We start from the raw sequence: 15,310 nt of genomic DNA, 5'->3' as shown, positions 1-15,310 counted from the left end.
CCTTTTTTTGCATTGTATTCTTATTTTGTACTATACTTGAATGGTTGCCACTTTATATACCTTTATTTATGTCCAGCTGCAATTATGGCACGTAAACTGTAAATTTATAAAACACTAAACCAGTAGATCAATAAACTAATAAACCACAGAAGATTGTATCACAGATCCAGTTGGAAACGTTGATTTGTGAGTTTTCAGCAGCATTAGCTGTTTTAGAGAAATATTTAAAGATATTGAATATCCTCTAAGATGCAAGATGCAAACTAATAGAGAGAAAAAAAAAATCTTCTTTGGGGTTTTTGTAATTGTCGACTAATGTGTACAAATAAAGCAAGTTTTTTCTGAAATGTATCTTGCTTTCTTTTTTTTTTTTAATAATAAAAGTGACTGTTAATGTGCACTGGTAACATAATATCCCAAAGAGTGTACTCAGATGTCCTTTTGTTTGTTCACAGCAGCGCTTCAATTGATGTTGAAAACTGCAGCTAAAATACAAAAGAATGAATTACATAATCTGCCATTAATGGACTGACAGATGGTGAACATCTGGGTTTCACTTCTCCCTTTTTTTTTAAAGAAAAGGAAGCATGCAAAATAATAAGCTATATGTGTCGGTTGTTCAGTGATAAATTACACACTTTTGTTACAGGCTCAGCCTGATGTGTATGTGGAGCCGTGTGTGTGTTTGTACTTGTGACGTAAGAGATGTGCGGTGTGTGTGCGCTGGGTGTTTACGTAAAACGTCAGGTGTGTGCGACGGAAAAAGTGCAGGTAGCAAGCTACAGAGAGAAGTGTGCAGTCACGTTATTAAGAAGAGTTTTTCTGTTTTGTTGTTATAAAGCAGCCACAGTCACTTCAGCATTGTACTGTGTAGCGACCGTAACTCTGCAAAGCTGGAAATGAATGCGGTCCCCCCGCTCAACGAAGGAGTCCCGGTTTTCGTTTTTGTGTGTTCTACAATTAAACCAGAGGCCCTCTACCACGGTTCGGGGTCAGCAAGCTGGTTAGTCAACACTTTACAGTCAGCCCTTGTAGTATTTGCTTGAATGTAGAAAACCTGAACATCTCTTTTCTGAATTTGTTATTTGTAGAATAACACTTAAGCTGGGGCGATTTTATATCCCCCCTAAATTTGATCTCAGCACCCCTAAAAAAAGAAATAATATAATAATATATAACATATAGGATTTTTCAACACTTCATATTTGAACTTTTAACACAATTGTCATTAGGAGCTCAGCCCCTCGAAAAGTCTGATCCTACAATCGCCCTGTGCTTAAGATCTACTCAAATGCATGGGGAAACATATCTGTTAATGTAAAGTGATTGTGCCACCTTCTAATGATGTGCAGCAGTTCACCCAACCTTTTCACTCACACCCCCGCGCTTCTACATCACTCCTTCTGTCTACTAAAGCGTGAACTGTCTCCATGCACTCTCCTCTCTTCATTATAACCCCCCAGGTGCAATCTCGGCTCCCTTTAGAATAAAGGTGGGTCGCTATTGGACAGGCGGCGCCACTCGTCTTTACTCCACGTCCAATGGCTCCTCTGACGTCACGACGCTTCACACGTCCTCGCCCCAGCTTCGTGACGCAGTCCAAGCTCTTCCTCCTGGGCGTCATCCTCCCCTGGGCTGTTCCGGATGAGACGCTCCATCCCTCCGCCCCTCTGATCCTCTTATCAGCGAGTAAGCGGCCAAGATGGATGTTGTAAACCAGGTAAGGCTTTAAGGGGGAAATCATCTATTTCATTACTGTTTCTATTGGTAGCTGATGTTCATTTATTTATTTATTTTTAAATAATTTTCCTTTTTTGGTCTTGCGCTTTAACAAAGATATTTTTTTTTAATCATAGACTATAGCCTATCTGCCGACCTTACCGTTCAAATGCAATGCTTTCGATCAATTGGAGTCGAAATTGCAATTAATGCATGCTTTAAAAAAAAAAAAAAAAATCGCTGTTGTGTAAAGGCACGACGGACCGAGATTTAATTGGACAATTTTCCACTACTGATGCTGCCGTGAATATGATGGAGCGGGCCCGCTGACAGTCCAAAATGTGTGGGATGTCCAGAGATCTGCTGCAGCAATGACATTTAGTAAACGGAGGAAACGATGTAGCCTATTATCTCCAGAGATTCCGCTAATTGATTTAGATTATTCACGCCTCAATTATAGCCGTACTGTTGCTAAGATAACAAAACAGGAATCTAATGAATTTCTAAGTAAGGGGTCTTGGTGTTTTCGGTTAGCCGCAGTATAGGCCAGACACTGAAAAGGACATCTCCTGCATCTCTATGGCCACACAGACGCTCACATAGTTCTGCTTGTGTGTGTGTGTGTGTGTGTGTGTGTGCGTGTGCGTGTGTGTGTTTTACGACAAAGCCAGCAAAGGTTTTCCCGCTAAATGAGCGCACATCAGGCTGTCAGACCGTCCTCTGCACATGAATTTTGTCAGCACACATCCGTCGTCATCGGTTAAATGTGGATGTTTGGCCGAGCTCAGGCTTTCTGGAGAGGCAGCGAGCTTTAGGATGAAAGTGCCCCCAAAGCCTGAGAGGAAAACCATCACTGCTGCTTTTATTCCTGTGCGGCCATTTATTGATGCACGCAAAGGGACACGCCGCCTTCTTTGCGGTGTCGCATTCACCTGCTCATAAATGAACCCCCCTCCTCCCCTCGCGCGCCTCGTCAATTAGACACATTCCGCGAGATTTTCTTATACGTAAATAAAAAGGTTGTCGTGAAGTGTGCAGCAAGAGAAGAGACAGTTAATCAGCTTTGTCTAATTGTAATGCTGGCAGGGGCTCTCTCTCTCTCTCTCTCTCTCACACACACACACACACACACACACAGTCATGTTTTCATCACTTCAGAGGACATTGCATTGACTTACATTCATTTCCCGGAGACCTACCCCTAACCATGTCCATAACTATCCTATGCCTAACCCTAATCCTACCCTAACCTAAAGAAAACCTTAAATTAACCTCAACTTTAAACCGAATCTTTACCCTAAAATTAACGATTTACCTTAACAGGATTTGCTTTTCCTCCCATAAGTCCCCACAACATGAGGAATACCTGCTCCCCCCTCCCCCTCTTCACACTCACACACAGCATTTGAACTCAATATGAAAATTACTACACTGTAGCTCTACAGCATTTCAAATGCCCACAGTGATACCAGCTTTGGCAGTTGAGTCACTTTGTTCACAGGCAGATATTTGCTTTAGAACAAACACCTGCAGGTGCCAGCAGTAGGCCAGGCATGTGGGCTATGAGACTGAAGTGATTAGGTTTGTTTTTTAATCATCAGCATCGTCGCGTAGACCGTCATGTCTGCTCTACTTAGAGGCCGATTTCACTCAGTGAGAGTCACTATAGAAATGTGAGAAACTCTGAAACTGATTTTTCAATTTTTCTTGTTTTTGTCTTGACAGTTGGTGGCCCAAGGCCAGTTCACAATAATCAAACAGCCACTGGGATTCATAAAAGTTCTACAATGGGTAAGTCTTCTGTTTTACATATTTTTTGGTGAATGGAATAAATGATTTATGAATATTTTCCGTGTTAAGTTAAAAAAAAAATACAGAAGAAGCTATTATGTTATGATGAACTACACAGGGCTTGTATTGTTTTCCATAAATACTGTCATCACTGAGAGATTTGTGACCTTCTTTCACACAGAGGTCATACAGCTGCATGGGGCTTAATAATGGATGAATCTACACTCTCAGAAAAATGGTGCACAGTTTAACCCTCAGTTTATAAGGTTCAGCATTTCCTTTAAGCCCCTCTTATACTCTGATTATTGTTTTGCTATATGCATTCAATCAATCACTACTGTTGACACTGAGGAGTCTCTTGTATACTGATAGTGTTACAAGAGACTCCCAGCAGGCCTGTGCAGGAGACACCAGCAGGAGCTGTTACGTCACTGCTGTAGTAAGTCAGTCCTGTGAAGAATATAATGACAATTTGTCAAATCCTTCTCAGAGGACATGACCTCTGCATACCAGAGCAGTTTATTTCCCGTGCACAGTCACTTTCACCAGATGATGGAGCCACAAAACTACAGTATTCAGCTGTTAGTTTGTTTCTCGGTGAAGAGCGGCATTGTTTTAGAAATACAGCCCATGAATTATTTATTGTTGCTCAAGAAGATTTCTGCATCTTGAGGATAAAGCTGTTTTTCATTTATGAGGAGCTAATTAATGTGAGCAGCCCTGGTGTTTACCCTGAGTTCTCACTGGTAGGTGAGGTGTTAATAAGAGCCACACATGTTAAAGATTATGTTCCACCATCACAGATATTATAATGTGCTGTCATCCACACTGTCCTCCCATCAGCAGCAGCATACTGACGAGGCTTCAGGGTTAACAGTGGTGCCTCACTATGGCAGATTTTCTTGTTCTCTACAGCTGGGGCATCACAGTGGTGGGAACAGTGGTACTAATTATCCATGCAGGCCCCGCAGCAAAGTGAAGGCCTCTTAAATGTCTAGATTTAAATGTGTTTTCTTTTTCTGTATTATGTTGTTGTTGAACTGGTTCTAGCTGGATATGGTTTATGGTCATGGCCTCTGCAGCTGGTTAGCATTAGCTACTGTACATACTGACCAAAGTCATTGCTGGAGCTGCAACAATTAGTCACTCAATCAATTAGATGACTGACAGAAAATTAATAGGCAACTGTCATTTTCAAGAAAAAACATTTTTCTTGTTCCAGCTTCACAAATATGAGAATATGATGCTTTTTTTATCATATATTATAGCAAACTCTTGGACTGCTGGTCCAACAAAACAAGCTATCTGAATATGTGGAAAGTCATATGGCTATTTTGTACATTTTATAAACAAAACTATATATAGAAACATAATAAACAAGTTAATCAATGGGAAATAATCATTATTTTCAGCCCCTCAATTAAAGGTATGCATGAAATATAATTGTGTATATATTTTGCTGAGGTAGATAACAAGGGGAGTGGCGGCTCCCACAGTTATTAGCTACAACTCTGCTCCCTAGCTTGACAACACACTTAACACAGCCCAGATGAAAACGTGCGTACCAAAGCAGCTCTGACATAGCCCCATACTGCAACGAGCTCTGCAGATCTACCAGCGAGCAGTCAGAGGCATGAGTGTACTGCATGACTCCGTAGTCCTTCCCTGGAGCAGTGTGAGTTTGCCAGCACCTCATCACAGCCTCCGTGGGTCATAGCGAGCCAGCCACCAATCAGCAGCCACGCTGAGGAGGCCAGGGCCCATGAATCATCTGTCAGAGGGCCTGCGTGCCTCAGCGTCAGACGAGAGGAGGAGCTGCTGGAACTGCTGCTCTTTCTGGATTAATATGGGCATGCATAACCAGCAAGACTGTGTTTTTAGGAGGGGAAAGAGGAGCCACCCCTCAAAAGTATTTTTCTAGGTTCTAAAGCATGATTCAGTGCAAACATAGAGCTTAGAATCAAATCCTGGATGTACTTTGTTTTAATTGGCTTTTTATTATTATTTCATCATCAGTGTGTGCCAATTGCTACATAAAGTACAAAGCAGCAGTTTGTTTAGTGTTCATATTCATACATTTTAATTAGAGAGATGAGAGTAAATGGATTGGATCCATTTAAGACTGTCAAGTATGTGGGTTGAAGATGTGTGATTTAGATTTTTCTCCATTTGAGCTTGAAAAATTACACTTATTTGCAACGGCCTCGGAGTGTCATTTTGGCTACACGTGTGAGATTAAACTGGCGTCCTGTATGTGTGACTCATGTAGCTTTGCCCACCTCTCCGCTCCGCTCCACCCCGCCCTGCTCCACCCCACCTCTCTCCCTCTCTCTGTCTCTGGAGAATACTGCTGACAAAGCCTAGATTTGATGGATGTTTGAAGACATTGAGTTCCCAAATAAAGCTGATGTAAAGCTCAACCAAAGAGTACATGAAATGCCTCGTGCCTCCTCCCCTACAGGATACACCGCTGCTATGTTGTGTTTCATCCGCATTCAGATTTCTGCTGTCTGACTCATTCCCACTGAACGTAAAACGGCTGTTTGTGAGAACATGAAAAAAGAGCCATATTCGCTTTGGCGTCGTCTCTAATGTGTAATAAAGGCTGTTGATTTTGTTGTAGCTCTGGGGGCTTTCACTGTTCAGACACTGGTAACTCTCCAGTGCCTCTGGTGAAAGCTTACGCAGCTTGTGTTTATTTCTGTGCTTTTCTGCTTGTGGCTATTTGTTGGCATGTATGCTTTATATAATAGTTCGATTACACACAGTATTACATAAAATATCGTAATCTTTACAGTCATGTCATGCACAGCAGATATGACACAACCTTCTCCCTTAACACAGATACATAAAGCAGTCTTTAAATCTGACATGATCACTTATTTTCCTTGCAAATTGTATCTATTGTATTCATATTAAAATATATTTTCTGCTTGTGAATATAATAATAATATGCATAGACCTATATTATATTATTGCATTATTATTCTGATTCTGATTCTGATTCTGATTCTGATAAAATGTTCTGCTCACTACATATCTTGGTCTTAAGTCTAACATCAATAATTTAAGGCATCCTTATTAGAAATACTATCTAAAATGTGCATGATATCTGTTTATGTAAAAGAATACCTTCTCAAATATCAATATCAGTGTCTCTGCTTCAAAAATCCAATATTAGTAGGGCTCTGATATTGCCTCTTGGTACTTTTACTCGTGTGTGAATCAGTTTTTACTGAGAGAGACACACAGACGGTGCGAGAGAAGCAGCAGCAGACAGATCGTTTGTGTCTGTGTGTGTGGGATTGTGTATTTTCTCGGCACAGAAGTGCTGACACTCATCCAGCATACCAGGATGGGTAGAAACCAACATCTACCTCACCACTTTGTAATGCTGCCAATAGTGTTACCATGGCACCTAACACTCAGTGTGCCGCCATCTCTTTTCTCAGCCTGGTTGGCCCCCTCTTTCTCCTCCTTCCACTCATCCTTCACCATAAAAGTGCAGCTCTTAATCATACTACGGCACCTCTTGTTTAAATTCAGTTTCACCTGCTACTGACTTTTACTTTACTTTGATATGTGTTTGTGAAGATGTCTACATTTTTGACTTCTTGTATGTTACTCCAAAGTTTATGAAAGAAATCTCTGCACACCTGAGTAGTGAGAGGAGCAATCGTAAAATGAAAAGTGAAAAAAGCTCCCACACACTGTCTCGCTCAGTCTTTCTATCCAACCTTCAAATATTACTTTGATATGTGTTTCATTCATTTAAATACACAGACTAAACAGCACACATGATGAAGCTTACATTTTTAACTTCCTATATGTTAAAATCATACAGCAAAAATGCTCTAAAAAGCTAAATTTCTCTCTGGAAATGAAATTATTCAAGGATATATTTACACTTAGCTCCTCGGCATGACCTCTTATGTCTGCCTGTGTGATTCCAATGCTTTCATTCATAATATTGCTTCACTTTGGGATGATTGAGTTAAAGTAGCACGGTTGCCTTTGCCTGGGCCCAGACCTTCGAATCCACCAAGTTAAGTTGACTGATTGGATGGAAATGAAGTGTTTACGAGTTGACGACCCTGTCTGGTATCAGGCTTGTGTTGCCCTAGTTATACCAAGTTACATTTTTTTTCCCAGGATGTCTCTGAGGAAGAAGAACGTACAGCTGGGGCACCAAATGTTGTTGGTCTAGATATTGATTTCATGAAATCTTAACCTCTAGCTCTACCAGAGGGATAATGAAATACTGATACTGGCTCTGGGAGCTCTAAAGCCTCTGAACAGCTTCAAAAAGAAACACAACTACATAATATTACCTTGTAGTGGTATAAGATAGTTACCCCAAACAGAAAGAGATTGATGACATGTATTTTTTTCCAGATGAAATATACCACAATGCGCACTGTGTGAGGGATTGTGCCAACACTGCAGTTGTGATATACTGCACAAGCTGTAGGTATTGATTAATGGCACGACTGCAGCATTATATCCTGTTACTCTACTTTCAGCTTAAGGGGAAAACACAACTCACTTTCTGCTTCCTGTTCTTACTATCTTATAGATTTCAATATTGATTGTCTGCTGGATTATTTCAAACGACGACAGATAAAGACTGTCTAGAACGTGATATAGAGATTAATAAGCGAATGGGCACTAAAATTAGACTGTGGCCAAGGTGTATTTTGGCATTTACTAATTGTAAATGAACAAATACACAAATATCCATACATTTCAGGTCAGTTTCCATATGTCTACGACTGTAATAAATAAATAAATTGTTCATGTTTTAAGGTGGATTTTACCCCTGAAGTTCCACTGTAGATAGCAAATTCCTCTTTTTTTTCTTTACTTGTGATAAACTGTGTTGTTTATGAGCAGCCTCACCCTCCCCCTCCTCCTCCTCCTCCTCCTCCTCCTCCTTCCTCCCCCTCTTTCCTCACATCTATAGTCATTTGCATTGATTATTAAAACCTGTTAATTAGCTTTTTTGCCAACAACAGGAAGAAAGGGTGTGTTAGATGTTGGAGGAGGACACTGGAAAAAAAGTAATAGCCCTACAGGAACACAGATGGATGAGTAAAGCTATCACAATGAGGCTCGCTTTAGGCAGCCACTGTGTGTAAATCCAGCCAACGAGCCTGGGACTCACATTAGCCAAAAGATTACTGTAAATAGTTCAGTGAGTCGATGCCCGCAGCAGGTAGAAGTACTACAAGACTAGTATTAAGAACTAAGTGACAGGTCTGTGTGTGTGTGTATGTGTGTGCATGTGAGCTCACGTGTGTGTATGTGTGTGTGTGTGTGTGTGTGTGTGTGTTGTGACTGGCTTTACAGTAGCTTGTAGTTGAGTATTTGGTGACAGATGGTAGAGCACCTCAGTCAGATTAATAGCTGGATTTTCTGTCCAATCGGATCTGGACTGCTGCGTAGGGAGGGTGTGGTAAAAATAATCTGACTCTTCTAATCTGCTGTGTGTGCGAGAGTGTGTGAGGTTATCTCCACGCATGTCTGTGTGTGTTGTTCTGCACAACAAGACTGAGCTGAAGTATTATCATTATCCTAAATGAATACAAAGCAACTGCAATAAATATTATTAAAAAAAAACCAACAACCGCAGAACAGAAACATCAACCAAATGTAACGGTAACCATGGCAACAGGTGCAGCCCAATGCCGTGTAACCTGGTGATCGTGCTGCATTGATTTGCACTCGGGGGGTGTGCGTTTTTCAGCAGCTTGCCATGATTGGTCGAGCGTGGGTCTTTCTCGAGAGATGGCAGGTGGTGAAAGAACAGTCTGCAGCTCTTCCAGTTGTCATCTGTTTCACACTCTTCATTTACATGGTTACGTCATCTTATGTGAACTGGAGTACAGAAAGTGTTGGGAATATAATGCACTACCAGTATTCTCTGTTGTTGTATGTAGGAGCCATTTCTATGTAATGTGTGTCAAGGTACCAAATTGGGCCAGTAGGTGTCCTCATGGTGTTGGGTGTACATTACTTTATAGGTAGGAACTTTCTGTCAGGTGTCAGGTGTTGCTGGACAGATGAGCACGCAGTTTTTCGACCGCTCCGGGCTCTGTCATGTTTGTTTGTTGTATGTGACAGCTGAATGGACTTTATATGCACTGGCAATGAATACTTACATAATATTGAAGATCATTGAAACGGTGAGAAATAAAGAATGCATCAAATGAAGAAGCAAAACCGGAAGCTGTTTGTTTCATTAGACACAAGTTATAATAGTGCAGTAGCCAGCGCGTCGATTACTTTTTAGCCTGTCTATGCAGCCCCTCAGTGGCTTTAAGTGTTAGGCTTAGCCGCTACATTGTATAAGTTGTCAAATTTTCACTATATCTTTTCTTTTTTTTTGTCTTCCTGCAGATCTTTGCAATCTTTGCCTTCTCCACATGTGGCAGTTACTCTGGCATGTTCAAGTTGAGCGTGGAGTGTAAAAACCGGTCGGAGAGTGACCTAGGCATAGAAGTAGAATTTGAATATCCCTTCAGGTATGTAATTCAGTCAAAGCACACTTCCACCACTAGTAGACACTGTAAACACTCTTACACACTGTAAATACGCTTTCAGTGCATGAATCAGAATAATTTACTCATTAGTGATAGTTAGATCTAACTGGGAACTCTGCTTTTCAAGGATGAGAGTGATCCTTACAACACTGCATCTTTTGCTAAGTGGCATTTATCATAAATTACACAAAGAGATAGAGTTTCTGTCTGCTGCTGCCCTTCATGGCTGCACTGTACTTTTTATTATCCTGTTTAATCTGTCTTCTTCTATATTAGTTCATATTCTATTTTAACTCTTGTAAATAATATTTAAATGTGTCTTTTGATAATGCCTTTTTATGTTTTACATAAAGCACCTTGAAAGGTCATTAGCCAACATCAGAGGAATTATTTAGGTATAGATATTTCTTTGAATATGCTTATTTGCTTTCCTGGAAGACTTAGATGAGAAGACTGATACCACAGTGACCTTTGTGCATTAAATGTGAATCTGAAGCCAGGAGATGGTTAGCTTTCCTAACAGCTGGCCTGGCTAATCTCACAAATAACCCCCCATAAAGTTAAGCTATAAGACAGACACAGCCTGCCTCTGTAGAGTAGCACTTCTTGCTTCACTTTTTTCTTTGTTCCTCTTACAGTTTTTCATGTCTGTCTCTCTATCTGTTGCTGTTCTCAGGCTCCATCAGGTGTACTTTGATGCCCCCACCTGTAAGGGAGAGAACTCTGAGCGTCTATTCCTGGTCGGGGACTACTCTTCCTCAGCTGAGTTCTTTGTCACCATCGCTGTCTTTTCCTTCCTCTACTCTATGGCAGCTCTCTCTGTATACTGTTTCATACTGGAGAAGTACCGGGAAAACAACAAGGGGCCCCAAGTCGTGAGTTTGATTTCCTTGGCCTACATGCCCTCAAACTAATCTTTTTATACAGTTGTTGGTAGTAAAAGTGATCATCTTGTCTTGCTGCTCCCCAGGACTTTGTTGTGACAGCGGTGTTCGCCTTCATGTGGCTGGTGTCCTCGTGTGCTTGGGCAAAAGGTTTGTCAGATGTGAAAACAAACACTGATCCAGAGAAGGTCATTTCTTACATCTCAGCCTGTGAAGAACAAGAGAATCGCTGCCGTGAAGTTCATGACCCCAAGGTCTCTGGCCTCAACACCTCTGTGGTAGGTCCCAGACACTTCATACTGAACTAGATCATTTAAAGACTCAACACGATTGCAGTAAATACTCACAAATTTAACACATATCTGAAAACTCTCTTTCCGATCCACAGGCTTTTGGCTTCATCAACTTGATCCTGTGGATAGGAAACCTGTGGTTCGTGTTCAAAGAGACCGGCTGGTTGGCTGCCTTCGCTGGAACATACGCCCCATCACAGGAAAAGCAGCCTGCCCCTGATTCCTTTGCCCAGGGTGGCTACGGTGAGCAGGACCCCTACGCCGGCTCCCAGGGAGGTTACCAACCCGACTACGGCCAGCAGGGAGGCTACAGCGAGGATGGAGGCTACAACCAGGGCTATGAGCAGCAGCCCACTTCATTCTCTAATCAAATGTGAGCCTGTCCAGTCAAACTACAGCGGCAGGATGGTGAGTATAAACACGCATAGTAGGATAAAACAGATCACATTATCTTAGAGTTATGATCAAATCTGGTCTTTAGTTTTAAGCACCTGTGATGGTTGTTTTATACCTTCATCTTCTAGATGTCAACCTAATGCTAATGTCAATATTTTGGTCCAGTAGTGGTTTGTAGCTTCCATAATGTGATTTGATTCATTCATATCCTTCAAATTTGATTGGATCACCCAAAAGTGGGCATGTTATAGTGAATCCAGAGCAGAGGACCAAACCTCCCTCACCCTCCTTTTTTTTTAACCAACCGTCATCTAAAAACTTTCCTTTTACTGCTCTGGTAGCAATCAAATGTGATTTAAAGTGACTGTGGAGTTAGCTGGTCATCCTAATTCATAGTAGGCCTTCTTTATTTTATTACTACTAGTATGATACTACTACTATTACCGCTACTACCACTACTACTACTGCTACTGCTACTACTACTACTACTACTACTACTACTACTACTAATAATAATAATAATAATAATAATAATAATAATAATAATAATAATAATAATAATGATAAGCTTTATTCATATAGAACCTTTCAAAAAACGTGTTTACAAAGTGCTTCACAAACATAAAAACAAATGTACACAATTCAGTTATATATCAAAATAATTACAATGAAATCAAGAAATAAACAAAGACAATGAATAAATTAATAGGTCATAGGTCAGAAAGGAGTCATTAGTTAAAAGCTTTTAAAGTGAGTGTTTTAAAAAGAGGAGATAGCTTGTCTGATTTCGAGTGGAACTGGAAACCACAATTGAGGAGCTCCTACAGCAAATGCTTTACGACCCTCTGCCTCAAGCCTTGTTCTGGGGACTGAGAGCAACAGCTGATCAGCAGATCTGAGAGTGCAAGGTCCCGACCGAACAGTCCACAACCCAAAGATATTCAGTTTAACTGTATCGAAGACTAAAGAAACATTTAACAAGCTGCATCCAGAGAATGTGGACATTTCTTTTACTTACAGCTCTAGTTAATAGCAAAGACAAGCCTGAACTTTCTATAAGTACACCAGTATCCCCTTAATCTTAACTGGAAATTTCAAAAATGTACTTACATGCTTAAAATGTTTACTACAAATGAAAATGTCCCCACTAGAATAGAACTTGTATTTGCCTAACAAGCAAACCCCTATGTGAAAATGATGACAGTCTTCTCCTAAATGACAGAAATGGTTGTTTGGATACAGCCTCCTGTTATAGGTGCTGTGCAAACTCATCATATATGCACTTACCTGCTCTAATGATCTAACCCTAACCCTAACCCTAAGTGCCACTGTTCCCCAGCAACCATGTTGTAGCCCTAAAACGTTGGGTGTAAGAGATTTTTGGTGTAGTGCTGCAGGTTTTTTTTAAACATAATTGGTTAATGTTCACTCCTTAAAGTTAGTATTTATTAATTTTATGGTATAGTATAATTTTCTTTGTGACAGTTAACTTCTTACCTGATGTTTAATTTTCACTTTTCTAATCATTTGTACTACGTTTGAGAAGAAGTATAATATTAAATCATATTAAAATGTATTATATAACATAACATACATACGACCATGTACAGTACTTGTCATTTTCCATCATATCAGCTATATCCCATATCTGTTGAGCCATAGTTTTATATATGCAGATTTAATTAATGTGATATTTTCCGTTTCTCTGTCTCTTGCTTCTCTACATTTCTCACCTCTTCCCAGGGTTACCTTGTGACTATGGAGTGTGGCTCTCGACCAGCACCTGCATTTCCGCACTCCTCTGTTTGTCTGTTTGTGTATTTGTGAGTTGACAGGCGGAGGGAGGGAGGCATGGAGGGCAGAAACTTGGTGGGGCCTGGGGAGGGGAACGCCACTTGGGGGGAAGCAGGATTTGGGGGGGAGAAAAAAAAGTGGGGGAAAAAAATGGGTCTTTGCTGTAACATGATGTTTATTCTCGTGATGTATTTAACTGTAGAAGACAACAGAGGATTGTCTGTTTGGTTATACGAGAAAAACTTGAATACAAATACCAAAACATTCATTGACGAACATTTAAGAGAAATCTTGTAACGGAAAAGACTTACATTTATGGAGAAAAAAAAAATTGTAGTAATATTTAACTTGGGAGAATGTATTTGTCTGTGCTGTGTAAATAACAACATGCTGATATATATGATTATTGTACTCAGTTGAATAATTGTGCACTCCATATTAGTTGTTATACAACAAATGTTGAGCACAGAGTTATTCAATTGCATTTACTTTGGTTCTGTTTAGGAGCTCACATAGTTTAGCCTTTACCCTTCACCCCTCTTTCCATATATTATTCATGCCACAATCATGTTTTTATTTACTCATCTAAAACTATAAAGATCTTTTTATTTTATTTTCTCATTGTGATATTTTTATTTGCAGCATTACTGACACGATTTCAGGAGTGGGGTGAAGGCTACTGAAAATATGATGGCAAATGTTTAAAGGAAAACAGAAGATAATTATTGGTATATATATATATATATATATATAAAGTGAGCAGAGAAAGAGTGAATTATAGTAAGTGAATAGTTGGTTTTAAGTAGGTTGTTTCAACTTTATTCATGTCTTTATATATTTTTTTTTCCATCAAATATCACTGTCAAGAAAGGATGAACTCTTGCAAGACACAGAATATTTTAAATCCTGACATATAAAATCAACAATGCATAAGGTTAGCATGGTAGCATCTTATCTTTGCTGTGCTGTTTCAGAAACTGCTATAGTGTGCTATCAGTATGAAAATTGTGAATCGGGGCCGTGAACGACGGTTTTTAGAGGCGTGTGTTTGTTTGTTTGTTTGTTCAGATTTATGTGATGGCATCAAACAGATTTTGTGGATGAAACTTGTCCTGTTTCGATCGCCTTTTATGTGGTCCAGAAAGTTGTAAAACAGAGTCATATAGTTTTTTAACTGGTGTTTCTATCACACTGTAATCATACTCACATTAACAACATTAACATTATCAACTTGTAGGTTGAGTAATATATAAAGTATATTACACTTTTAAAAACCTTGGTTATTGCCATGGTTAACACGATATTCTAAGGCGGTCAGAACAGTATGTCTACATATATATTCCTCCTGCATCTTCAATCCTTGTTTACCTCTTCTCTTTCTGGAGGAAAGCAAATTTACTGCATGCATCTTACTCCTTATAATCTAAAGCATCCCTAAACATAGTTGACAGGCTGAGGAAAGGAAATACCACACAATACGACTGTGGTATGTTTGATCCATCGTGGTGGTTACTGCACAGCACATACAGAAGCTCCGCTATATTCTACACAAAGCACAAAGTATGTGCTGCAATAATTATTTCTTTCCAGACAAATGCACCTGTCCTACTGCCAATCCTCTGTTTAGATATACAACAACGTGTTTGCCAAATGGTAAGAGATGTGTCTTGATTGGTAGTTTTGCTTCCACAGTCCTCATCAGGATGAATTGTTGTCCATCTCCAGATCTTCAGTATGTACTGGTCCATCACACAGCCGTGGAGTCACTCGTTTTTTTTTTTTTTTTTTTTAAATCAGAGTTCTTTGATTCAGGCAGTGTAGAAGCACCTGGCTTTCTCTCTTCCTCTAGTCCCCCATCTCTCCTCTGTTTTTTCTCTCTCTGTCTCTCTTT

The 15,310-nt window shown here is 40.0% G+C and overlaps 2 protein-coding genes across 2 annotated transcripts in view; both read left to right on the top strand.

Annotated features, from left to right (window-relative positions):
* The window catches only part of plp2b (proteolipid protein 2b), a 374,364-nt gene that overhangs the window by 42,887 nt on the left and 316,167 nt on the right, over window positions 1-15,310 (top strand). The window lies entirely within an intron of this gene.
* sypb (synaptophysin b) lies at window positions 779-13,402 on the top strand. The gene is made up of 8 exons (XM_053317738.1): window positions 779-1,003; window positions 1,464-1,720; window positions 3,445-3,510; window positions 9,910-10,034; window positions 10,729-10,927; window positions 11,023-11,214; window positions 11,325-11,637; window positions 13,369-13,402. Exons 2-7 carry the CDS (start codon window positions 1,703-1,705, stop codon window positions 11,604-11,606), a joined length of 882 nt encoding a protein of 293 aa, XP_053173713.1. The 5' UTR covers window positions 779-1,003; window positions 1,464-1,702; the 3' UTR covers window positions 11,607-11,637; window positions 13,369-13,402.

The sequence above is a fragment of the Scomber japonicus genome, chromosome 4, assembly GCF_027409825.1.
Source record: "Scomber japonicus isolate fScoJap1 chromosome 4, fScoJap1.pri, whole genome shotgun sequence".
Lineage (NCBI taxonomy): Eukaryota > Metazoa > Chordata > Actinopteri > Scombriformes > Scombridae > Scomber > Scomber japonicus.
The sequence above is the reverse complement of the archived record's forward strand: the minus strand, read 5'-3'. Positions and strand labels throughout refer to the sequence as shown.